Here is a 25249-nt window from a genome sequence, read left to right as displayed (position 1 = left end):
GGTCGTCTTTAAATCCCATTATGTGACCAGCCCATCTGATTTTTTACACCTTGGCAAACGAGACAGCATCCCTGATTCTTGATCATCGACGGATGTCGGAGCTCCGGATTCTTTCGCTCATTTGAGTGAAACGTGATATTCCAAGCATAGCTCTTTCAGTTCCTCTTTGGGAGACCAGAATAGCGTTCTCATCTTGTTTGCATAGGGCCCGGGTCTCTGAGGCATATGTTAATGCAGGAAGGACAGTGGAATCAAAGAGATGTGCCTGGAGCCGGAGGTTCTTCGTCCTCTTATCTATTTTTTTGACACTCTTGAAGGCATTCCAAGCCGCTCTCTTCCTCCTGCGCAGCTCTGGTGCCAGGTCATTTGTCATGTTGACTTCTCGACCTAGGTACACATAGCTGTTGCATTCGGATATGGTCATTCTGTTGAGAGCGAATGGGGTGTCAGGAACGGGGCTCTTTCTCATAAACATTGTCTTCGTAAGATTCAGCTGTAGACTGACCTTTCCACACTCATGGTCGAAGTCGGCCAGTATTTGTGCCGCTTGGCTGATGTTTGGTATTATTCTCTGATCTAATTTCCTAGATATTTGTTAAATTCTCATTTAAAAAGGTTTATCCTCTGAACTATAAAACTCTATGGTTTTAACAAATATGTAGTGTAATATATCTAAAATTATAGCATATTTCAGACTAGTTATACTGCTTTTAAAAATCCCATATCAACCACCCTTTACCTCTCTACCAAACCTTGGAAACTATTCGCCCTTTCATTATATCTATCACTTTTCATAATGTCACATAGTTGAATTATACATATAACATGCATGCTTTTTAGACTTTTTTGTCACTTAGAAATATGCATTTAAATCTCTTTTTTCTTTCTTTTTTGGGGGACATTTTTCACAGCCAGGTTAGGAGGTCTGGGGCCCCCTCGCAGCAATTCTCAGTCATATTGGCCAGCAGATCTATTCTAGGGCCCAAGGATGAAATACTGCTCAGGTCTTGCAGTGCTGGGAATTACTCTGGCCATCAAGGCAGGCAGTACTTACACACCTTTGCAGCTATATCCAGAAATGCTTCAGGGATCACAGGTTTTCAGGAATCAAGCAAAGGTCAGCAGCATACAAGGTGTGTAACTTAACTAAACCCTAGACTACATCTCCAGCCAGTATTCAAATTGCAGCTAGGTCTTAAATATTCTTATACTTAATTTCCTTTTAATTTTTGAAGAGCATTCTATTTATATACCATAGTTTAGCCATTTAACCGATTGAAAGCTATAGTAACTATTACCAAATTGGCAATGATAAATAATGCTGTCATAACATTTGAAGTAACTAAAAACATGATAATTTGTTGTCATATGAGAAGACCATGTTTATTTTGTATAGCATTTGACTATTCTTCAAGATAGTTGTACAATTTTCCATACTTATAATAAATGAGAAATGCTGTTTCCCATACCAAGAGAAATTGATAATACACTCTTGTGTTTGATTTTTGTAGTTTAGTTATTCTAATAGGTATAGATATTTCATGAATATTTAAAATAATTTGGTGGTAATTGTGTCATACCTAGCATTGTTTAGGGCATATTAATGACTCTGCACTCAGGCACTCAGGGATCAATCCTGATCAAGCCCGGGGGACCATATCGCATGCTGAGGATTGAACCAGGGTCAGCTGTGTGTGAAAGGGAAGTATCTGATCCACTATATTGTCTCACTGACCTCAACGTTCTTTAGTGGCAAATTATGTTGACTATTCAATTATTTGTTACCTGCAAATAATCTTCTTTGTTCAAATGTCTACTCAAATCATTTGCCTTTATTTGATTCTTTTGCTTTTCTCCTATTTTCTCTTATAATCTCTCTCTCCTCTCTCTCCTCTCTCTCTCTCTCTCTCTCTCTCTCTCTCTCTCTCTCTCTCTCTCTCTCTCTTTCTCTGTGTATGTGTTTGTGTGTGTATTGCTGGGGATTGAATCTAGGTCTTTCACATGTAAGGCATGAGCTCTAACCACAGAACCACATTCCTGACCCTCATATGTGCTCATTTCCTTATTGTTTGTTTGATTATAAAATATTTCATTCAAAATTTTTCTTTTTTCTTTTTGGGCCATATCCAAACAAATTCAGGGGTTACTCTGGTCTCTGAATTCAGAAATTACTCCTGGTGGACTCCGGATTGAACCTGGGTGGACCACAGAGCCTTACCCACTGTACTATCCCTCCAGCCCATCAATATTTTTCTACAGTGATATTTATTTGTACAGGTGTCCTTCTATGCCTATTTTCTCAATCCCTAATGCAAAATTAATCAGATTCTTCTGGGTAATTGAATATAATGTCCAATTCTAGATCTACCTAACGAAAGCATAATCACTATCACTATCACCCCATTGTTCATCGATTTGCTCGAGCAGGCACAAGTAACATCTCCATTCAGCCCTGTTACGTGCTAGGATAGCCGGATGGTATATTGAGACTCTTTCAGGGTCAGGGGAATGAGAATCACCATTGTTACTGGTTTTGGCATATTGAGTACTCCACGGGTAGCTTGCCAGACTCTACTGTGCGGGCGGGATACTCTCTGTAGTTTGCTGGGCTCTCCGAGAGGGATGGAGGCTTTTGAGGCAGCCTCTCATCACCTTTACAGGTGTTCCCAGTCAAGCATATGTGCGTGCAAGGTACTCACGTTAGACTGCTGGGTTCTCTGAGAGCGAGAACTAGACAATACCAGGTCACTGCATAGGAGAGTTCATAGCATGCCATTAGTGGTGAACTGTTGCTTTATCCTTTTGGAAGGCCTGGCTCTTGATCTTTTAGTAGAGTCTCAAGTTTTTTTCCTTCACAAAGACAAAGACTACCTGGCACACAGCCTGAGCTAACTCAGAACCCTCCTCAGCTTTGCTCCCTGTCAGTGAAGGAGTCCATTGCCATTTCTGCCTGAGCCAATCCCTAGTCCGGTAGTAATCATGTGACCCGATCCAGCCAATCAGAGCATTGTCTCCCTGTAATTGGCCAAAACTCAGGCGATTGAGAGACAAGACTGAGACTTGTGGGCAAGAAAGACTGAAGTGGCAGAGTGATATCACAGTGCAGAGGCATTTGCTTCATACTCAGCTCCCCCCGGGGTTATCCCCAGATCCCAGTTTTAGCCTGCCTGGGGGCTGGAGTGATGATAATACATTTGCCTTGCATGCAGCCAACCAAGGTTCAATTCCCAGAATCCCATATGGTCCTCCAATCACGGTAAGGGGTGATTCTGAACACAGAGCTATGAGTAACCCCTGAGCATAGCTGGTGTGGCCTAAAAACAAAACAAAAAATGTTTTGGCCTGCCTACTGTCTAAAATGTTAAAATGGAGGGGCTGAAGAGATAATACAGTGGGTAGAGCACTTGCCTTGCACACAGCAGACCTGGATTCGATCCCAGGCATCCCATGTAATCCCTGGAGCTCCACCAGGAACAGTTTCTGAGTGTGGAGCCCTGAGCATTGACTGGTGTGACCCCAAAACAAACAAACAAAAATAATAAAAAGTTAAAATGGAAAGAGATATTAATTCAGTCAGGATTTTCATTTTAAATAGGGGCATTTCCAGTGACACTCAAAGGTCTGGGGTCTTCTGCCAGCAAGCCTGAGGGTCTCAGGGATCACAGTTCAGTGCTCTGGCTTGCCATGTAGTGCTAGAGGACTCTGGGGCCATTCACAGTGCTGCTTGGGGGACCACGCACTCTAGCTGTGAAATGGGCGCATGCCGAGTCTGTGTGTCCTTCCCAGCTTCACTCAGGGCTATTGCACTATCGCTCTGGCCCCAAATATTGCGGATGCAAGAAACTAAAGAAAAATATTTGGGGCCAGAGCAATAGTGCTAGTGGGTGGGGTATTTGCCTTGCACATGACTGAACTGGGTTTGACCCTATGTATCCCATATGGTCCCCCTAGTACCACCACCAGTAAGCCCTGAGCATCGCCAAGTGTGGCTCCAAAACAAAAACAAAAACGGAAAATGGGGAGGAGGAGGCAGAGCAATAGCACAGAGGGGGTGTAGGGCACTTGCTTTTCATGCGGTCAACCTGAATTTGATCCCTGGCAACCTATATGGTCCCCTGAGCCAGGCCAGGAGTGATCCCTAAGCACACAGCAAGGAGTAAGTAATGAGCACCATCATGTATAAACCCCATTCCCGCCCCCCCCAAAAAAACACCAAAAAATACCCACAACCAAATTTACTAAAACAGTCCATGGGTAACAGCATTCAGGCTAGCTGCCCCTGGCTCTGGCTCTGAGCTGTGCAGACTACTTAGATGAGCTATGCTTGGTGCAGGACCCCAGTGTCAACATGGGGGAGGGCGCAAAAAGACTGTGCTGCTCTTGGCTTATATCCTACCAGCTTGGATCATTCCCATCCCCAGAGCTTCTCTTGCCCAATGTAATTGGGTCCTGGGGTGCCAGAGATGGAATGCAATGCAGGGCCTGCTCTAGCACTAACTAGTATTAGTACTAGTACTAACTAACTAGTACTAACTACACCCCTTGCTCAGTTTTCTCTTCGCTTTTGGGGTTACACCTGGCCATGCTCGGTAGTAAATCACTGGCTCTGTGCTCAGGGATTATTCCTGGGAATGCTCTGGGTATTGGGAATCAAACTAGGTGAGCCACATGCAAGGCAAGAGTCTTACCCACTGAACTATCTTTCTGCCTCCCCCCACCCCACCTACTCTTCAATATAAACCCAGCAGTGCTCAGGACCTATTCCTGGCAGGCTCAGGGGGACCATATGGGGTGCAAGGGATCGAACCCCAGTAGGCCGTGTGCAAAGCAAAAGTCCTATCTGCCGTATAATCGCACTGACAGCCTCTTTACCTTTCCGTGTGTGTTGCACCCAGCATTTCTCAGTACTTAATCCTGGCTCTGCACTCAGGGATCGCTTCTGGCAGGGCTCTGGGGACCACCTGGGATCTGGGGATAAAACATAATATTTTTTTTAAAAAACCTGAAGACATTTAGAAATCAACAGGCACTTAGAAAATAACAGTTATTAGCAATGATAAAAGATACTGGACAGATAGTGAAATAATGATCTCTATTTCTAAGATTCATGAAACACTTATTGATCTCAGACACTTTGACCTTACATTATAAACAAGGACTTTTATTTCCTGAAGAGCACTTTATCTGCTTCATGTTTGCTCATATCCATTGAGAGTAATGAGGAGGAGGATTAGTGCTTGTGGAAAGCGCCAAAGTGATTTGGCAGGTTTGTAGACCCAACACTTGGTGAATGTTCTTCATGTGACACCTTTGAGTGCTGATTTTAGACTTCTGCTACAATGGAGTAACCAGAACAGACTTAAAATCACACCCTGAAGAGTCTGGTTTTTAATTAGTCAAGGTATAAAGATTTAAAAATCTATCATGGAGTCAAGTTTAAGAATAACTTTCTTCAGTTGGGTTTTTCAATTTGAAAATATTATCCAATAATTTAAAGAGAATGTATGTAAGAATACTAGAGAACAACACCACAAATGAAAGAAACATATGGCAGGACATGCTCATGAAATTAAACAGAATATCATGCAAGAAAATCACAAACACATCAGCACAAAATCAGTAAAATATTCATCACTTTAGCCACTCTAGAATTTTGTGTCTTAGCCTACAACATTCTAATTACTATTATTTATAAGATAACTGAAGTAGAGTTAAAATATAGAATGGTCTGTAGAAAGCAAATCATGAAATTTTTAATTAAAATACAAGGAAAAATATACAGTTAAACTGGAATTAGATTTATTTTAAATAAGTTTGTCAGCATTTAATATTTATTCTATGCTTTTTTAATCATCTTGTAATTTTTCAAAAATTGACAAATTTTGACGAAGTTCTGTAAATTATTAAATTTGACCAAAGTGTTAAGTTCAGTCTGTTGTTCAACATTATTATTTCCAGGAGAAAAAAAATGTTAGTATTGGTTTTACTTTGTAATGCATGTCTGTTTTAAGTGAAACAAATTTTAGTAAAAATTAGTTCAACTCGAGGTGGTTAAAAATTATGTGAGAAACTCTTTAATAAGCCGTCTTAAAACAAGACACCATCTTTCATAACTCCATCTGTCTGACATTTGTTTGTTCTCCTGGCCAGCTGATAGAACTAGTGCTTTTATCTGCTTCCATTACGACCACAGTTCCAAATTTTTCCATTACATCACTTAAACTGAAAAATTTTACAATAGCCTTTTTCACTCTTAGTTCTTTCCTAAAATAAACTTTTCTGAACAGAAAGAAATACTAATAAGGAACTCATTTACTAGCACCTAGGTCAGCCCTGAGAGAGAAAAAGAGGTTTTTATTCATTTCAGGAAAGCTTTAACGAATCTCTTTTCTTCCTTACCTAGCAAAAGAGTCTCTGTGTTTTTTTCTTCTTACTAGAAAACTTGAATGCTTCTATACTTCAGTCTAATTACTTACATTATTAAATTTATTCAGACCTACTTATTTTATAATTTTATATTATGCCCTTTCATTTTTAAAAATTTCTTGATATCTGTTGGTTGAATCTTGATTCTGTTCTTCTATTTTTGTTCTTCTATTTTTTAATGCCTAAATTTAATGTTCTACCTTCCCAGCTTTACCTAGAACTAGGAAGGTATTTTATTATTCTGCTAAATGATACAACAAACTTAAAACACTTTTAACTCTATCTTCCTCACCTTCAACCCATCATCTCTTATACTCAAAAAACTTAAGACATGTATTTAAATTTACACTTAAATTTTTTACTCAGTGCTTTTTTTATTTAAAAAAATAAAAAGTTTGATTCACTTTTTTTTGGCTATTTATCCATTTCATGTCTTCTCATGTCTTCCCCCTTTTGTTTTCCTGGTAACAGCATCTATTAATTCTTCTCTTTCTTTTCTAATTTTGTTTTTAGGCTGCTCCATCACCACCATCCCCTGCCTTACAGGGGGCATATTCCTCCCTTTGTGCTTGGAGGCTCCTATGTAGTGTCAGGGTTTTGAACCAGACTTGGCTACAAGCATGAAATGCTTAACCTCCGTACTATCTCTCCCTCTAATTCTTTTCTATGGGTTCCTTCCTATGGTGCAGAGTGACTCAGGGCTGCTCTCAGAGAAGCTGGGGTGTGCTGATTTGGTGCTTAGGCCCAGGCATGCTTGGGAAGAGAATGCAAGGGGCCTCAAACACTAGACCACTCTACAGTTTGAGTCTCACCCCAACCTAGCAATACTTACTGTAGGCTAGTTGAAACAATGCCTTAGAAAGGCAATGCATTGGAACTTTGCTATTGCTGCTGTAAAACAATGCCTTGGAACTTTCCTATTGCTGCTGTGACAAATTACCATAAATAATGCACTTCCAAAATGGCAGGACAATTTTAATCATAGATATGATAACTAGAAGTCTGAAAAGCTTCAGCGTCTTCAGTGTCTCATTCCTCCCAGAAAGTGCTGAAGAAAAGACCATTTTTGTTCTTTCCAGCATAGAAAGACCACACACAGACTTTGCCTCTTGACACACTCAAGCTCTTCCATTGCCTCCTCAACTCTTCTCTGTTTGGTCTTCAGGAAACTTTCTTTTTGACCTTATTCTCTCTCCTTCAAAATTTCCTTCTGATTACATTTAGGGCCTCCCTCAAAAATTCACAGTAATTGACTTTTCTCAATATTCTTAATCACATTCCTCAAAGGGTTTTTTGTTTATTTGATTGTTGTTTTCTGTTTTGTTTTGTTTTGCTACTTAAGTTAACATTCAAGATTGAGGGTGGGGGTGGAGGGAAGACATGGAGATTTTTGGAGGACCAGAATTCTATTAGTGATTGGTTGTGTCTGCCTCGATTCTTTTTTTCCTCCTTCTCTCTTTTTTTTTTTGTGTGTGTGTGTCTGAGTTGTTATCAGGGATTGAATCCAGGGTCTCAGACAGGCAACGCAAAAGCTCCATTACTGAGTTCAATCTGTACAGCCAGTCACCTCGATTCTTTCCACTCACCCTCCACTTTTTTGTGGACTCTGTTCCCACATCATCACAAGGGTCATTTTTGCGTGCATTTGCTTCTCTTCTCTCTAGACTCCTGTTACTTGTTCCTCCAACTAATTAGGCTCTGGGTGAAAGAGGGTGGAGTGGAAGAGAGATTCTTTGTTTTTCTAATCCATTATGTTTTGAAAGGCCTTGTGCCTCTGGCCTTTCTCGGTAATTTGGACTCAGCTCCCTGAGAAAGTCAAACTTGGCCTAGAATCTGTGCTTCATCTTGGTCTGAGGTTCCTGACTCTTCCTTCACTAGAGCTGATGAGTCATTTAGTATAGACACAGAATGATAGACCCAAAGTAACTGTTTTCCCCTGCTCTGTGTAAAGAATTCTTTCCTTCAAGCTACAGTAGCAATTTATTTTTAGTGAAATGTCTCACTTTCAGATGTCCACCTTTTTGCCAGGAGCGTATGACTGACAAGGCATAAGGAAGAAGTAGAACTCTGTACCCTCCACCATACACTCACCCTGTTTCAGAAAGCCAGTGTCCCTTTCTCTCCTGTTATATGGGAGGTGGCATAACTCTGCCTCCAGACTTTCTTTGGAGGCCTCTTTCCTGTCTGAGTTGTGGTTTAATTAATTGCTTAAATCCTCAGCTCTCTAATGAACTCTGGAGAATTTACTAGTCTGTGGTTTATCCTTTCTTATTTAGTGTGAAGATGGTAGCGCTATCTTTGTATCTTTATGCATCATAAGCAAAAGCAGATGGTTATGTGCACATTTAATTAAAAAAAATTTGGGGGGCTGATGTGATCACAGGCCTAGCATAGAAAAGTCCTGGATTCCATTTAGGCTCTGTATCTCCTGCCCTCATCACTAAGTATGGCCATGGTGGCTGCTCCAAAATACACCCAAAATATAGAGCGCTGTTTCCATAACAGCTCTACTTACTCCTATAATCACCTTTAGTTATCTATTAAACTTAACCTAAATGAGAGCAGAATGAATTCTACTAGCAGGGCTAATTAGTTTTATTGCATAGCTGTACTTGATGCCCTATCATTAGATCTCTTCATTTATATTATTTTACTGTTAGACCTAAGTAAATTATTCTCACTATATTTAAATATACGTTAAGTTTGGATAAGTTTTAATTTTTTTCTTTCCACATTTTGTAATGAAACCACTGCAATTTTAAAAAAAACTTCATAGTTGAGTTTTATTTATTTTTTCTTCTCATATTTATTTATTGAATCACTGTGGGAAAAGTTACAAAGCTTTCAGGTTTAAGTCTCGGTCATACAGTGATCAAATACCTTTCCCTTCACCAGTACTTATTTTTCATCACCAAGAACCCCATAGCTGAATTTTAGACATACAATGTTGCGCACCAATCTCACTACCAGTGTCATCTTCCCTCCACCATTTTTCCCAGGTTCCCTCCCATATCTCCCCCGAACACCCCCACCATCTGCCCTCTTGACTGGTTCCTTTCAAAGTTTAGTTGTCAACATTTGGGTCTCTTGATTTCAGTGTTTTTGACTCTGTGGCCTGGATATTGGCTTCTACTATTCCTTAACACTGCCTTTGTACCTAATTACCCTGACCTCATCCCTTCTGTTTCTCATCTGTCTTTTTTCCCCTTCCACCCATTCTTTCTTCCCTTCTCCATCCTATACTCTGGGGCCAAGGTTAATCAGGGCATTTCCTCTTTAAAACATTGCATTTTCTCATCCAGTTATTCTAAATACCACAAAAATATCCTATTTTCTCAGGAATTATATTTTTCTCATGTAAAATTGTATACCATTTAGGATGTCTATATCTCTATCTACAAAATCAATGCACATAGTACTGGAAATGTATGCCATTATCATTTTTGCTTTATTAAAACTAACTTTTTTTATTAAAAAATTTTAATAGTGAGACATCATGAGGTACAGTTGCAGACTTACACATTTTTGTGCTTGGGTTTCAATTATAGAATGATCAAATACCCATCCCTCCGCCAGTGCCCATTTCCCACCACCATGGATCCCAGTATCCCTCCCACCCCCCATCCCCCACATCCCCCCCTGCCTCTGTGGTAGGGCATTCCCTTTTGTTCTCTCTCTCTTATTGGGTGTTGTGGTTTGCAAAAGAGGCAATGGGTATTAAAACTAATTTTTATAACATACATATTTTCCAAAACGTTCTTTGCATACTATTCTTAGGTTTGTTTAGTATCTTGATTCTGAAGAAAGTATGTTGAGCAAATTATTTGAAGCATTAGAATAAATTCTCTGATATAATAAGTGCATTAATTTTGCAATAATCTTGTTTATTTTATTTAATGATTAAAAATATTTTTAAATGAATACATTGTTTTCAACACTTTTGAAGTGGTTGTTTTACAGTTGTGCGACTACAGCACCAGTCTCTTTACCATTATCCTTCCCCCACTCTGCTCACCTTGATTCCTCACTTTCCAGTTTTATGAATCATGTCTTAAGGTTTATTTGCATTGGGATTATCTAATTGTTTTCTTTGTTTTTTTAATATTCCATGTGTCATTTTGTCTTTTACTTTTTGCCTGTCTTTTACGTTTGGAATCACTTCACATCATGCATTCCAATTCCCTCTAAGTTGCAGCAACCTGCAAAATTTCACATTTTTCATAGCTGAATAGTATTTGATTGTACATATGTACCATAATTTATTTATCCACTCATTTCTTGTTGGTCACAAGTGTTGGTTTCAGATCATTGCTATTGTAAACAGTTTTTAGTTGGATATAGGTGTACATATTATTTTTCATATTAATGTTTTGTGTTTATGGATGCTTAGTCTTGAAATTTTTGTGTTAAATGTAAGTTTGTAATAGAGAAATTTTCTGGTTTTGCTACCACAAAAATTAGCAATAACAAGGGTAAAGGGAGCAATTATAAGTGATTAAGTGCTTATTTAACACTTGGTTGGATTTTTTAAATATACTGCACATAAAATTAGCAATGAAAATTCCTTCTGAAAAGCATCCCATTATATTATTAGTAATAAATTAACTAAGATACCTATTAAAACCTTAGCCTAGTTGGTTGACTTACTACACTGAGTGACCTTAAACAAGTGATTAAGCCTCTCTGAAACAATAGTACCCCAAATATGAACTGTAAAGATTGAATTAAGTCATCTTTGAAATTCTCAGTGCTCTAACTTGGAATAAGGAAGTCATTGAAATGAAAGATTATTTATTGTTTCTTTGTGACCATTTATCTTCTCTACACATTGTGATGGCTAAACAGGAGCCACAATTCTTAGTGTCCCCTCAGATGCCGTAGTTTTACTTACTTCTTATTCATGTGTTCATCTTTTCTCGGATCGCAGGGGAAGGCAGATATTGGATATTCTAACAGAAGTAATATGCACTGCATTTACCTTTATGTCTGAGAGATTAATGAAAAAAAAAGTTTCATTTCCTTCCTTTTCTACCATTTCCCCTCCCAAGCCCCAAGCTCAGGAAAGTAGGTAAATAGAAAGCAGCAATTTTATTGCTATCTCAATGTTCTAAAAAACTGACTGGACAGAGAATTCTGCTTATGGGTCTGAAGTCCCCTTCGGCTGTGTTGTAAATAAATAATGACAATGTTTATAGATTTCAAAAGAGATCCAAGGAACACAGAACTGCACTGCTTTCAAATTATTTCAAGAATGAGTTCTGGGTGAATGGACTTTCAGGGTGAATAATGGGTTAGTCAGCAAAACAAGGCTAAGGACAGGCTGAGGCTTTGATCTGTAGCTTGGAAACCCTGAGAGGTACAGGAGTGGTCCAAGCTGGAACAGTTTGAACACAGTACTAAAAGATGTAAAATGAGATTAGCAAGGGAGAGTCCATCTGAGGACAAGATTCTCTGGGTCTCACACATGGAGGTAGGGATGAAAAGGGGCTTAAGGTGAGAAATGATCATTCAGAAATAGTGTTTTTGAGGCTTCTGAAACAGGCAAATATTCAAGCTACATTGAGTTCTGTTTTTATCTCCCCATGGTTTCACTGTAATTCAAATATTCTGTCAGATCTATTTTGCCTTTGAGATTTAAAAGTATCAAAATTACACTTTTTTTGTATTAACAAGTGTTTTATTTTTTAACTATGGCTTTGGCGTTATGTTTAGATAATCCCACTTCTCTAGACTTATAAGCTTTTAATTTTCTTTTTTTTACTGCCACATTTATAAAGTTGTATGCATTTAAGTAGTTAAATTGTTTTATAGACAGTTTAATATCATGATGTTAGGAAAGATTAACACACTATCTTAAATCCACTTATTGAATTGATTCAATTATTTCCCCTATAATTGAAAAGTCATCTGGTCTTCCTTTATCTCTCTTGATGCATTATTACCAGCCCTATAATCATTTAATTCCCTTGTACAGAAAGTTCTCTTGCAAAGAGAAAGTTCCATCCTTCATTGTTTTTTAATTAAAATTTGTTTAAAAATATTGTTTGAAAAATTAAAGTTTGCTTCTCAAAGGAATTTCAGAGAATCTTTAGAATATTTTGATGTATATATTTTTAAATATGTACAAATGTGAAGTGCTCAAAACTATTCATTTTATTAATTGTAACTTGAGATAACAATATTTTAGGGAAATCAAATGGAAAGAAACCAAGCCACATTCAAGATTTTCTTGCAAATCTGAAAAGCCCTAGTGTGCTTATTATTTATTTATAAACATATTATTTTATTCATAAGGTATACCACCAGTCAAAGATATGTATAAATGTGCATTCAAATGACCCTATTTGTTTCTATAAAAATTAAACAATTTACTACTTTGTGGTAATAAATGTGTTAAAAGGAGTCATTGATAGATGATTTGATGCAGTTGCTTTTGCAAACTAATATATAACCAATCTGATTGCTAACATGAAATTATATGCCATCAATTGCTTTCCTTTTGAGTTTTTCTAACTAGCTTCAAGGACTATGTTAGAATATCTTTGGTAATATGAGGAGGTTACAATTTTATCTCCATAGCTAGAAAGAGAAAAACATCTCCCTGTGTTGGGTCTTATATTTTCATTTGTGCTGAGTTTTCTACGTCTAGTGAAGCTATCGGATTTCTAATTGCTGACATAAACAAATACATTATATCACACTTTTCTCCCTGATTAGATAGAAGGGTTAAGAAGAGAGTATTTTATTACAGGAGGAACAAAACCCTAAATTAATTTATTTTTTAATTTTGCCTCATGGTGATACTGACTCAAATTTTGCTGAAATTCCACAATCATCTATATTAATCTGGCAAAGACAGATTTTCACTAGTATTTACAGTTTTGCTCCTTCCTATTTTAGAATGAGGTATTTTCTTTGAAACTTTTTATGGGAATGTATAAATTTAAACTTCCCTGGAGCAAATGTTATGAATGAACAATACGCTAAAACTAAAGATTCTTTTATTACTGGATAGAAAATAATCATTATTCTTTTTCTTTTCAGTTTCTTCTTTGTGGCATATGTGGAATACTGTGTGCCAAAAAAAAATCTGGACTGGTCGTAAGTTTTTGTTTTGTTTATATTATACATGGAAATATCTGATATGTAATAAAGTCAAAAAATGGAATGATAACAGCCCACTTTCATATGCTGAGCATTACTACTAAGTAAAAAATTATTGACAATTAAATCCGAAATTTTTATTTTCAAAGAAATCCATCAAGATTATTAGAGACTATGATGAACAGAAGACTTTTTTTTATTGCGGGAGGAGGGTGTCGGTCACACCCGGCCATGCACAGCAGTTACTCCTGACTCATGCACTCAGAAATTACTCCTGGCAGTGCTCAGGGGACTATATGGAATGCTGGGAATCGAACCCGGGTTGGCCATGTGTAAGGCAAATGTCCTACCCGCTGTGCTATCTTTCCAGCCCCAATGAACAGAAGACTTTGACATATTCTTTAAATACATACATATGGATCCTTAATGACTGCTGTTGTTGACATGCTCTGCTTTCCCAGTTTATAGACTCTTAGATAACACATGAATCCTTCAGTTCACTAAAAAAGATACAGCTTAAATTCATGGGGCACCTACCTTTTTAAATATGAATCTGAATCCAAGAATTACTAGCTTTATCTGACTATGAGGTTAACTTTATAATGCAGCAAGACAGCTGTGTTGTTTTTGTTTGATTTGATTTGGGATTTGGGGCCACACCCCATAGTGTTTACTCCTGAAAATTTTATTATTGTTTTTGTGCGTAGGGGTCACTATCAGCATCTATGTTGTTATAGTGACAATCAATTCCCCAAATATTTAAAATTTCATTAATATAAATGCAAACATAAATATTTTCATAGAGTATGTGGTTATTAACCTGGATTTGGGTGGGTATAACATGCTTCTATATAACATATTGGTTAGAAGAAAATTTCTAGGTGCTGAGGTATGCATGCATGCATTTTTTTAATGTGTGCTTATTAATCTGAGTACAGTAGAAATAGCTGCAGGTTTCAGGGACTGGGTCACATTACAATTATGTTTGTTTAACTCACTTTTCCCTAATCACATAGTTTCTTTGAGAACATTTTTTGGAAAAAAAAGTACAGTCCTCCATTTCTTTAGACACTGAGATAGAATTTTTAAATGCTGCCCGGCAAGCTACCGAGAGTATTCGATATGCCAGACACAGTAACAACAAAGTCTCCAATGGAGACGTTACTGGGCCCACTCGAGCAAATCGACGATCAACGGGAGGGCCTTTACCTTTACCTTACCTTAAAAACTTTTGGGAAGACAGAGCAATATTACATGGCAGGGCACTTGCCTTGCACATGACCAACCCAGGTTTCATCGTGGCATCCATTATGGTTCTCTGAGTTCTTCTAGGAGTGATCCCTAACCACAGATCCAAGAGTAAGTACCCTGAGTTCCACCAAGTTGTTTGCTTGCCCACCCCTACTCACCCACCACCAGCAAAAACAAGCAAGCATACAAACAACAACAACAACAACAAAAACCTCTCTGAAATAACTTTTTTCTCCAGGCTTGTAGTTTATATAATATTCTCCTGAAGCTCATTAGTTATCACCTTCATTCTTTCCGTACTTTTCTTCTACAAGACTTTATTACTACGTGGTTAAATATTACTTAAACCTTGGATGGATGAATGAAAGGTATTGGGAGAAAGGGAGGAAGAAAGAAGAAGAGAGAAGAAAGTGGAAGAGGGGAAATATCTAAGTCAGTTTGAGCTGCTAAAACAACTACTATAGACTTACAGTCCTGGGGTTCAGAGTTGCAAATAGCTGGGATCTGATAAATTCCCTTCTAGGTCACACATTTCTGAGAATGCCCTCACGTGGTCCATAGGGAATGAAGCCTTCACTCTTATGATCGAACTATCTTCTAATGATAGAATTTCAAGTAATATTAGATGTGGAATTAGGACTTCAAGGTACAAATTTTGAATTGACATAAAGATTCTGTTCCTAAGAAGGGAAGAGAAGTGGGCATGATAGAGGAAATAATTCTTTAAAAAGCACTAGTGTCTTTTTACTTTCTAATTCTTCTATACTCTGTAAAAGAAGAAAATCATAGAATCTGAGTTTTTTAGAAACTATCGTCACTTTTTTCCTCTTGTGTCATCTATCAGAGGTTCTCATAGACAATATTTAGCTGTCTGTCTTGATCCTGCAGTGAAAATGTGTGAAAATTTCTCTGCTTTAAATACTTCTGAAATCTAGAATATCCTGTCCAGAGAAATGCGAAAAAGTTTTATTTGAGGGCAAGTTACAGATTTTAAGTTTTTAATTTTTAAATGACAATACTCTTGTCTGCACATGTTAAAAAATATTATTTTTAAATAATTAATGAGAACATCAGTAGGAGAGATATTTTCTTATATCAATACAGTTGATTTGCCATTTATTTTATTAATTAACAGTGATCCATTATCTGAAGGCTAGATAGTCCCTCCATATTTTCTTATAATGAATAAGCATCAAAATATAATCCCAAGAAATTTCACACCATCTAAACATATTTTCAATTGGAAAACAAATTAAAGTATTATTAAAATTGGAGCTACATGTTTCACTTAATTACTTGATAATCAATTATAAATATTTTATTTTCTTAGCTAGAGGAAGATGATACCCTTTCACTACTAGGACTTCTGTCTTGGTGATAAGTACAATGATACAAATACAAAACAAATTGATGAATCTAATCAGAGAAACAGCATTACCAACCTGGAGTGTTTTTTGTTCTGGCTCTGTGCTATTTCATTGCTCTTTCACACATCTTCAAAATGGCTTTAGTCTCTGCTGTAAACTGCATGCCCTTTGATGTGATATCACATCCAGGAAGACTTTTTTGAAATCAAATCCCTGGTTTTTTGAGGGTTTTATTTTGTTTTTATGAAATCCCTAGTTGGGCTTAAATATTCTTCCTCCCTCCTCCAAGGACGAATCCATTCATCCCTCATTCTTTGCCATGTCTTAGGGGAAATGTTGGAAATTTTCTCCTAGAAGACTGACCTCTACTCAGGAGGAAAATCTATGAGTTTTTTGGCTTTGTATTGTTAACTGCTGCCTTTCTTAGGGATCTAACAGATGCTAAGGACTCATTTAGCACATGCTAAATCCCACTGTCAGCCCCAAATAATAACTGAAAATGAAAAAGAAAATGCCAAAAGTAAGTTACATAGCTGGTTGCTCTATAAAAGTATAACAAAGGAGGAAATATGCAACATCAGGGAGAATATCTGAGGAAGTTAGAATTAGATTTGACCTTTTATGCAGGAGTTCAAGAGTCATGGGGGGAGGATAGACATTATACGGAGAGGGGACAGGAATAGAAATTGTTCCAGAAAAGTTGAAGAAGAGGCTGGATAGTCAAGTAAGTATCATACTGTGAAGTATCTATTAATGAGTTAATTGGGCTATTTATACAGGATATAAATGTAGAGTAAAATTATTAAAGCTATTGATATAATTGTTTAAATATATTTGAAACAGCATATTTAGTACATTGAATGCATTGGGCATCAAAATTTCAGGGATACTATTATATCTAGATTGAATAAACCTCAGGCTTTATTAAAAAAGATGTAGATTAAGTTATTGGTAGGATCCAAAGTTACATCCTGTGTTTTTCCAAAGCAGTCAATCAAACTGTACTTTCAGAGGATCTATTATGTGCTACAGAGTAACAAAGACTTTTAAGATACAGGCAGGGCCAATTCACTGAGTACCCCTGAGATGACTGTTATGAAAATATATGCACACACAATAAAAATATGTTTGAATAAAGTATGGATTTAACCAAATTTCTTAAGCACATGCAGCCAGAGGACTATAAAGCTCCATGGTAATTTAATTAAAAAGTTAATTAGATATCGGTAGTAAAAAAATTATGGATTTAGTCTCTAAATTCTACTACTATCTACTCTATTCATTTTCTAAAGTGTGTAATTCTATTTCCCTAAAGGTGTTGCTGGCTGGGTTAATTAAGATGATAGTCGTATAGAATTCCTTAGCATGGTAGTACAGATATGAATAACACATGATAGATACTTTTTAAAAAGCTGGGGTGGGAAAAATGGTACAGTTGTTAATGCACTTGCCTTGCACATAGCCAACTTGGGTCTGTTCCCTGGAACCCCATATAATCACTTGAGCACCACCAGGAGTGACACCTGAGCAGAGGCAGATGGAGGCCCTGAGAAAAAGGAAAAATAAAACAAAACCTATTATTGGTAGCCAGAGAAATAGAGCCAGGAATAAGTTTTTAGCACTGCTGGGTATGGCCCACAAATCAAAAATACAACATCATGGTCCTACCGTTGTTCATTGATTTGCTCGAGCGGGCCCATTAACGTCTCCATTGGAGACTTTGTTGTTACTGTGTTTGGCATATTGAATACATCATGGGTAGCTTGCCAGGCTCTGCCGTGCGGGCGAGATACTCTTGGTAGCTTGCCGGGCTCCCCGTGAGGGGCAGAGGAATCAAACTCGGGTCGGCCATGTTGGCCGCTTGTAAGGCAAACACCCTACTGCTGTGCTATCGCTCCAGCCCAATCAAAAATAAAACTTATTTAATTGTTATTATAATCAATATTTATTTAAATCTCAATCTGCCTTTAGATTGTGTTTATTTTAGAGTTTTCTTAAACTCTGGGCTTCATATTAATGAATGTGTTAGATTTCTAAATATATTATTAATAAATAATCAGCTATTACTTTATCCAATACTATGGTCTATACTATCTCCATTAAGTCAGATTTCAATGACACTTGCTTTCAGGACAGTTCGTGTTCTCTAGAAGTGCTACCAACACCTTCAATTTATTGTACATCAGCAGTCCTGGATGTGCACAGTATACTGTGTAAGAATCAGTTTTGCTTCCATTTTTTACCATTTCTTCTAACCTTACCATTCCCTCGTTGTTCTTAACAGATGATCCTCTTTTCTGCCTGCTGTATCTGTGGACTCATTGGGGGAATCCTGAATTTTCAGTTCCTTCGGGCAGTGACAAAGAAGACCTCTTCCCTTTACCCCCTGCATCTTGCCTCCATGTCTCTTGCGTGCATAGGGATTGGTGTCTGCACCCTTTCTTCATGGCTCACATGTCGACTTGCCAGCTATGAACAGAGGAGGATGTTTTCGGAAAGGGAGCATTCCTTGCATCACTCCCATGAAATGGCTGAGAAAGTGAGTATTCTACCTTCTTCCCCTCATCACTATCATATGATGACTACAGTCTACTGTTAGTGTATCAGTTTTAGAGGAGAAGTTTAGAAATTGGCTTTTGGAAATGTTGGCCTGTTAGGCTAAGAATAGAAAACTTTAATTATTTCTTTACTCTGCAATGCTGGGTACACCTAGTTTCAATATAATTGTTAGCCTGACTATCTATACAAAGCAAGCTCCTAAAATAGCATTCTATAAAATATTGAAAGCCTTATAAATATGGATTTTTGTGTATTATACTAAGGAGAAACATGTAAACTAAATACACTCTCTCCTCAGTAACACCAGTTATAGAAATAGGATGAATTCCTCTTTCTAGTTTATCCCTTATCCTTGAAAGTAGATGCATTTGATTATGTAAATTAGATTTTCCAGCATAAAGGGACCTTTTAATTAGGCAACAAAAAGCCTTGCCTATCAGTGCAGATAGTACAATCCACATAAAGCTTCATTTAATTCTCATCTAAATTTTATGCATATTTGGGTAGCTTTGCCTGTATCTTAAACAATGTTCCTTGCATAATTGTTTTGAGAAACCCCTTCAAACAGTTATACTTATTGCATAAAAGGACAAATGGTACAGAGAGATATCTATTCCAACCACAAAATTTTTTATCTCAGTTCCAACTACTTACATTTAATAAGAAAAAGCTAAAGCACCTATAAAATTGACTATGGCCACATCATATTTATCTTTATATCTTGGAAATAAAACTATGTAACCATCCAAGAATGAGCTGCAAGATTTATCACTTTGTTTCTTTATATCCTTAATCTGAAGGAAAAGACATTTATTGTGTACTTTTATATATTTCCATTTTATATGAAATCTATACATATAAATGAAAGTAGATTTGTTCCAAGAAAGCAGTGTTGAACAAATCTCTGCATGTCTTTCCATAAAGATTTGAGAGTAAAATACCAGGGCTAGTAACTTAAAGAAATATGTTGTTAAAAGTAGATTACCATTATATATTTAGACAGTGTCTCTTTCATGCTCTATTTTTATGCTAGTGTGATTTTATTTTTGTGTATATGTTTTTGCAATATTTATTGTATGATTGTTATATTTATATTAGAGATTGAGGGCTATTGAAATAACCGACTTGCCCAGCTGTCCGGTGGTGCCCCCGACACCAGAGTTACCTACAAGGTACGCTGATTTCTAGGGAGTTACCATGTTGTAATGTCACGACAGCAAGAGCTGCATCTTCTAGGAAGCCATGATGTCAGCAAATCAGTCTGAACTGATGCTGTGATGTTGCTCTTCAAAGTAGTGATTTCCTAAGACCTACTTTGAGGACCTGACATAGACGTACATGGCAGAGCCTTGCAGCTTGAAAAGTGGCTGAATATGTGAAATATTCAGCCTGCCTGTAACCATCCAAACACATTTCTGTTTGGATGATTCATGACTCCTTTCTTCTCTGCTACATCATAATTTTGACCAGTATCATCATTCACAGGCCAGAATTTTGTTTTTAATAATAGATGTGTCTTACAAAGACAAACTGCATCTCCCTCATGTCAAAATTGCATGAGCAGATTACCTAAGCCTGACGCTAATACAGTAAAATTTCTGAATGAAAACTTCCTTCTTGTAAAGTCATCTGCTGTGCTACATTTCAAATGTATTTATTATATTTTATTGTTAAAAAATCATTCTTGCTTTGGTTAAATGATATAATTTCAATACCACATAGATGTTATGGCCCCAAATAATCTGCAAATAGTCATATTTGTTTCTACTCAAATTTAGAGTATATCATTCTTATGAAATTAGACATGCCTATTTGCAAATAATCTGAAGATACCCTTGCATTTTAAAGGTAATTTTCACTGTTGTTTCCTACCAATAATTTTGCCAGAATTTTTTAAAAAAGGCCTTCAATAACAGATATATTACATATATTAGGTTTGTTATTAAAATAGGTTTTAAATTAATTTTTGGATACACCATCATTTTACAAGAAGTAAAAAACACCTGAGACTCTTCTATAGCATCATTCCAAAATTGTGTTTTATACCCAGAAGGAGTAACAAAGGTGCAAGTATTGTTAAAGATCAATTTTGTAGAATGACTTTTACTTACCTTGTCATCAACAATGAACCCTTAAATGAAGCATTAAATCAGATTTCTTTTCTATAAACTTTATCTCATCCCAGTCACTTCAGTATTATAAAAGCTACTTTCACCATTGTCTCTGGCAGTCTCTCATTCAACCAGAGCATCACAAGCCCATAGAAGTAGACTGCTGGCTCCAAAGGAGTTTCTTTTCTCTAGGAAAGCATTTACCTAGAGATATGTGAGATTTTAGACAAATTCTGGTGATTACTGGGAAAATTATAACAAATGCTCAAGTTCAAGACACCACCCTAGTGCTTGAAAGGACCAGAGCACTTTGCCTGAGACAGGTGTTGAAACGCATCGCCAAAACATTCCATCTACTTTCTCAGAATTGTCTTTAAGGAAACTATCCCACTCTCCATGAGACAATATAATTTCCAAGAGAAATTCAAAAGCAGACAATTTCTACCTCAATTTCCCCAAGTGATCCTCCCAAGTGATTTTTCAAAACTACTTAATGCAAATAATACGTGTCTTTTCCCCCCTTTCATCCACTCTATTGAATTTTCTGAAACAAAAATGAGGCTTAATACCTTATCACATTTGAAATAAACATTTGGAAGTACTTCTAATTTGCAAAAAAAAATGCTTTATTTTTTACCTTTAGTTCTCCAAAACTAAAAATTCTATATAAAATGATAGGTACGAGATAATTGAAAAAAATTTTCTATTTGAATTATTTACCACATTTTTGCAAATAGGCTTGCTCAAATGTACAAAGATGTTGCTTTTTTTTTCTAAATAATATTTATAATATGTATGGTAAAATTCATAATTGTGAAGGGAGTCACAACTCTTCATTAGTTTTTATTGTGTAGAGTAGAATTTAGTGTTTAATAAAACTGAATTCAAATCGTGTAATTTTTTTCTCTAATGAACATGTTTCTTTTTTTTTTAATTGAACCAGGGGAAATGAATATATTTCTAAACATTGAAAATGAAACTTTTTATGTTAGTTCATCCTTTATGCCTAAATTTTCATTGATTTCCCATTAAGTTTTTTTTAGTCACTGATCACTTACAAAAAAATGTTAAGAGGTTTTACTGTTTACTTTGTTTTGTTTTTACTGTGAGTGGCAGTGTCCTTAAAAATCAATTTTCCTCATAGTGGTTTATTAGTGATCCATAGTTATAAACAAGAAAAATAATGATTTCCTTGTGGGCTTTTCAGTTCTTAGGAAAAAGACCACACATTTTTCTATAGAGTCAAAGATAAGCTCTAAATTCTCTTAGCACTTTGCTTCAATGCTCTGTGGAGGAGCCTGTGATTGGGAAAACTTGGACTTATAATACCCTCTTCCTTCTTGATGAGGTCTATCCAAAAAAAAGATGAGGAACCAGAGACTGAATTGCTTTTGTGGATAGAAAGATTTAGGTCTTAGGTCTAACAGATTGTCACTTCAGGATTTTTATGTGCTCTAAGATACCATGAAATTTCATTTCCTTACATGCAACAATTTTCAATCTTTGGCCTTCCCCCAAATGTAACAAGTTTTTCAAAGGACTGAAATTTCTGTTATGCAAAACACATGAACAAAATTTATATCTTACTCTGAATGTTGATTAATTAATTTTATTTTCATAACAGGAAATGACAGACAACATGAGCAATGGAGGACCACAACTGATATTTAATGGAAGAGTATAATCAATGTTTTGAATAACTGAACATTTTATACCATTTTCAAATACCAAAGGATTAGGAAAAATACTAAACACTTCTTGCATTTGCTGTTATCTCTTCTGAGCAAACACTAAAATTATTCTTTTTCAATTTTGCCTCACTTATTTCCTTGATATTTTTTATTGGGTGAAACTTTCCAGAAATGCTCTAGAACAGAAATTTCAACAGACTTTCCTGATTGCTCTATGGAAAACATATCAGAAAAGTGAAACAAAACAGAAAGATTCATATTCTATAAAACACTATTTGATTAGCATGAGTGTTAGATTTGTAATGACATGTTTCATATAAGTAAATTAAAAGTGCAAATATCAAGAAATAATTATAACTTATTGATGTCTTTGTTTTGAAAGACGATGGCTTCAGGAATGCCACAATATAAAACCTCAGCAATGCCTTGTTATAAAAACACTGTAATTATTTTCAATTTGTGAATGAACTATATTTCATAATTTATTTGTAAGCAACATAAACCTAAAGCATAAACAAGTGATTTTTTTAGAGAGAGACAATATTAATCTGTATGATATTTTTGCATTTTTGCACAGGAGTGAGAAGTTGTACATGCATATCATTTAAGGAAAATAAACATGTTTCAATTATTTACTATGCAGATTGATCTGCATTTTATTGAATGAGCAGAAGAATAAAAGTGTGTATGTGTATATACCACTGGATATATAGAAAATATATACAACATATATTTGTAGCATTCATAAATGTACAGAGGAAGTAGAAAAGAAATTTGTGATATTGTGGGGAATATTTTCAACATACTGTCCCCATAGAGACGGGAAAGGCTTTTTATTTAATGCCTATAAAATAAAAAATTTTATTTCCTCCATTTGCTCATTTTAAATTTTATTTTATTATTTCTTCTATTTTTATTTAGATTCTGGTTAATATTTATGGACATGGGTGTTTGGAATAGTGTAGCATAAGACAAATCATTATAAGTCTATATTTTACCATATTATAAAATTTATGTAATGGTAATTATTAAAATTGATTCTCAAATCAAACAACTTTAAATCACATGCTTCTACATTCATACAGACATAATCATTTAGTATAGTCCAATTAATTTATGTAAAAGGACAGATGGTGTACACCCAGAATATGAAGCTATAATTATCTTTGCTATAATTTTAAAGCTTTTACAATTATTATGGAATAATAAAATCGACTAATTTAAGGATTACACAGGTTCAAGGTACATGAAAACATAATATAGAAGAAAATTTTAAAATAACATAGCTTGATTCAATGTTTCTATTTCGTAATGGAATGGTAAAATAGAAACCTATGATGATATGTGACTATTGACAAGAAAACAATAGGTCTTTGAAAAGATTTTTGAAAATATAACTTTGGAAAAAAGTAAGTAACTATAATGTTTTAACACACATAACTCCTCACTGCATTGTATACATTTCTTTCTACAAAGCTAATTTTCAGGTTATTTTTATGAGTTACTTAAACCATAAAATAATTTAGAAACAAAATAGGCATTTGAAATGTGCTAACAAAATAACAGCAATTCTGGTTAATGGAAATCTGAAGAAACGTTATCATCATCTACCATATTTCAAACAGCTATTTAAATATTCTAGATGTATATATTCAAAAATCATTTGACTATAGTTATTTGGTGTAATTTTTTAAGTCTTCCAACTCATTTAAATCACTTTGTTAACAGTAGATTATAGATGTTGCCCCCAAAATACAACCTCAAATAGTGAATCAATATTATCATTGTTCTCATTTGAAGTCACAAGCAGGAATGATGTTTATCACTAAAAAGTAGTACAATACAATGCATATATTTTTGTGTGTACATGGCTTTACTGAATTATCCAAGGATGTAGTTTTGTACTGAAAGAATAACCACCAACTTTAATTTTAGGTGGTACTCTTTGTAGACATGTTTGTACAATATAGAGTTTGATATATTAGTGAGATGTTTTAATGACTTTTGGAATAATTTATGAGATCACACATTAAAGGCAAAAATTAAGCTTATCACTGCTTTGACATAGAGTTAAGAAAACATGGACTCATCACAGTTATCCAATACTGTATTTAACCAAGTATATCTATCTATCTATCTATCTATCTATCTATCTATCATCTTTAACTGTAATTATTTTTACCTGATAATTTCAAGACTTGATTATTTAGAGTAATTTATTTGGGATGTGAGTTTTTTTGAAATAAGTAGGGAAACGTTAGAGAGATCTTTAAGTACTTGAAAATTAATTTTTCACAATACCTTAAATGATGAATTAGACTTTTTAAGTGACTACATTAAAGTTTTGCCCTTGGAAAAAGTAATGTGATGTTTTAAAATAGGAAAAAGGTATTGTGAATAGTAACATGGTTTGTTGTCAAGACTAGCTAAAAGGGTTGGCCATATAAGAATAAAAGAATAAATATAGACTCTGCCTAGAGTTTTTTTAAAACCTATTATGTGAGTGTCTGTGTTTGAATCTCTGTGTGTTTTATTGTGTGTTTGGATACACATTTAATTGTTTAGAAGTAGTATGATGGAACATGGTATAGTGACTTTATTGATATGTTTGTGTAATAAAATGGTGTGTTTTAAAACTACAAATGATGTGGACTTTCATTACGATACAAAAAGTTTTGTTTGATGACCATATGAATAAATAAACTATTCCGAGATTGTCAGGGAACTTGATATTGTAAAT

The 25249-nt window shown here is 35.6% G+C and overlaps 1 protein-coding gene across 7 annotated transcripts in view; it reads left to right on the top strand.

Moving 5' to 3' along the window:
- TMEM196 (transmembrane protein 196) overlaps positions 1–23437 on the top strand; it is a 67765-nt gene extending 44328 nt beyond the window's left edge. For 5 of the 7 annotated variants that reach the window (XM_056118217.1, XM_056118214.1, XM_056118213.1 and 2 more), the window contains exons 2-5: positions 13471–13527; positions 18433–18687; positions 19806–19879; positions 22443–23437. In XM_056118217.1, the coding sequence (XP_055974192.1) occupies positions 18433–18687; positions 19806–19879; positions 22443–22449 (336 nt within the window). In that variant the 5' untranslated portion in view covers positions 13471–13527 and the 3' untranslated portion in view covers positions 22450–23437. The remainder of the gene's footprint in view (positions 1–13470; positions 13528–18432; positions 18688–19805; positions 19880–22442) is intronic. The other 2 variants (XM_056118215.1, XM_056118216.1) reach the window with 1 other exon arrangement.
- Positions 23438–25249: the final 1812 nt, after the last annotated feature.

The sequence above is a fragment of the Sorex fumeus genome, unplaced genomic scaffold (genome assembly GCF_029834395.1).
Source record: "Sorex fumeus unplaced genomic scaffold, SorFum_2.1 ptg000037l, whole genome shotgun sequence".
NCBI classification, from domain to species: Eukaryota; Metazoa; Chordata; class Mammalia; order Eulipotyphla; family Soricidae; genus Sorex; species Sorex fumeus.
The sequence above is the reverse complement of the archived record's forward strand: the minus strand, read 5'-3'. Positions and strand labels throughout refer to the sequence as shown.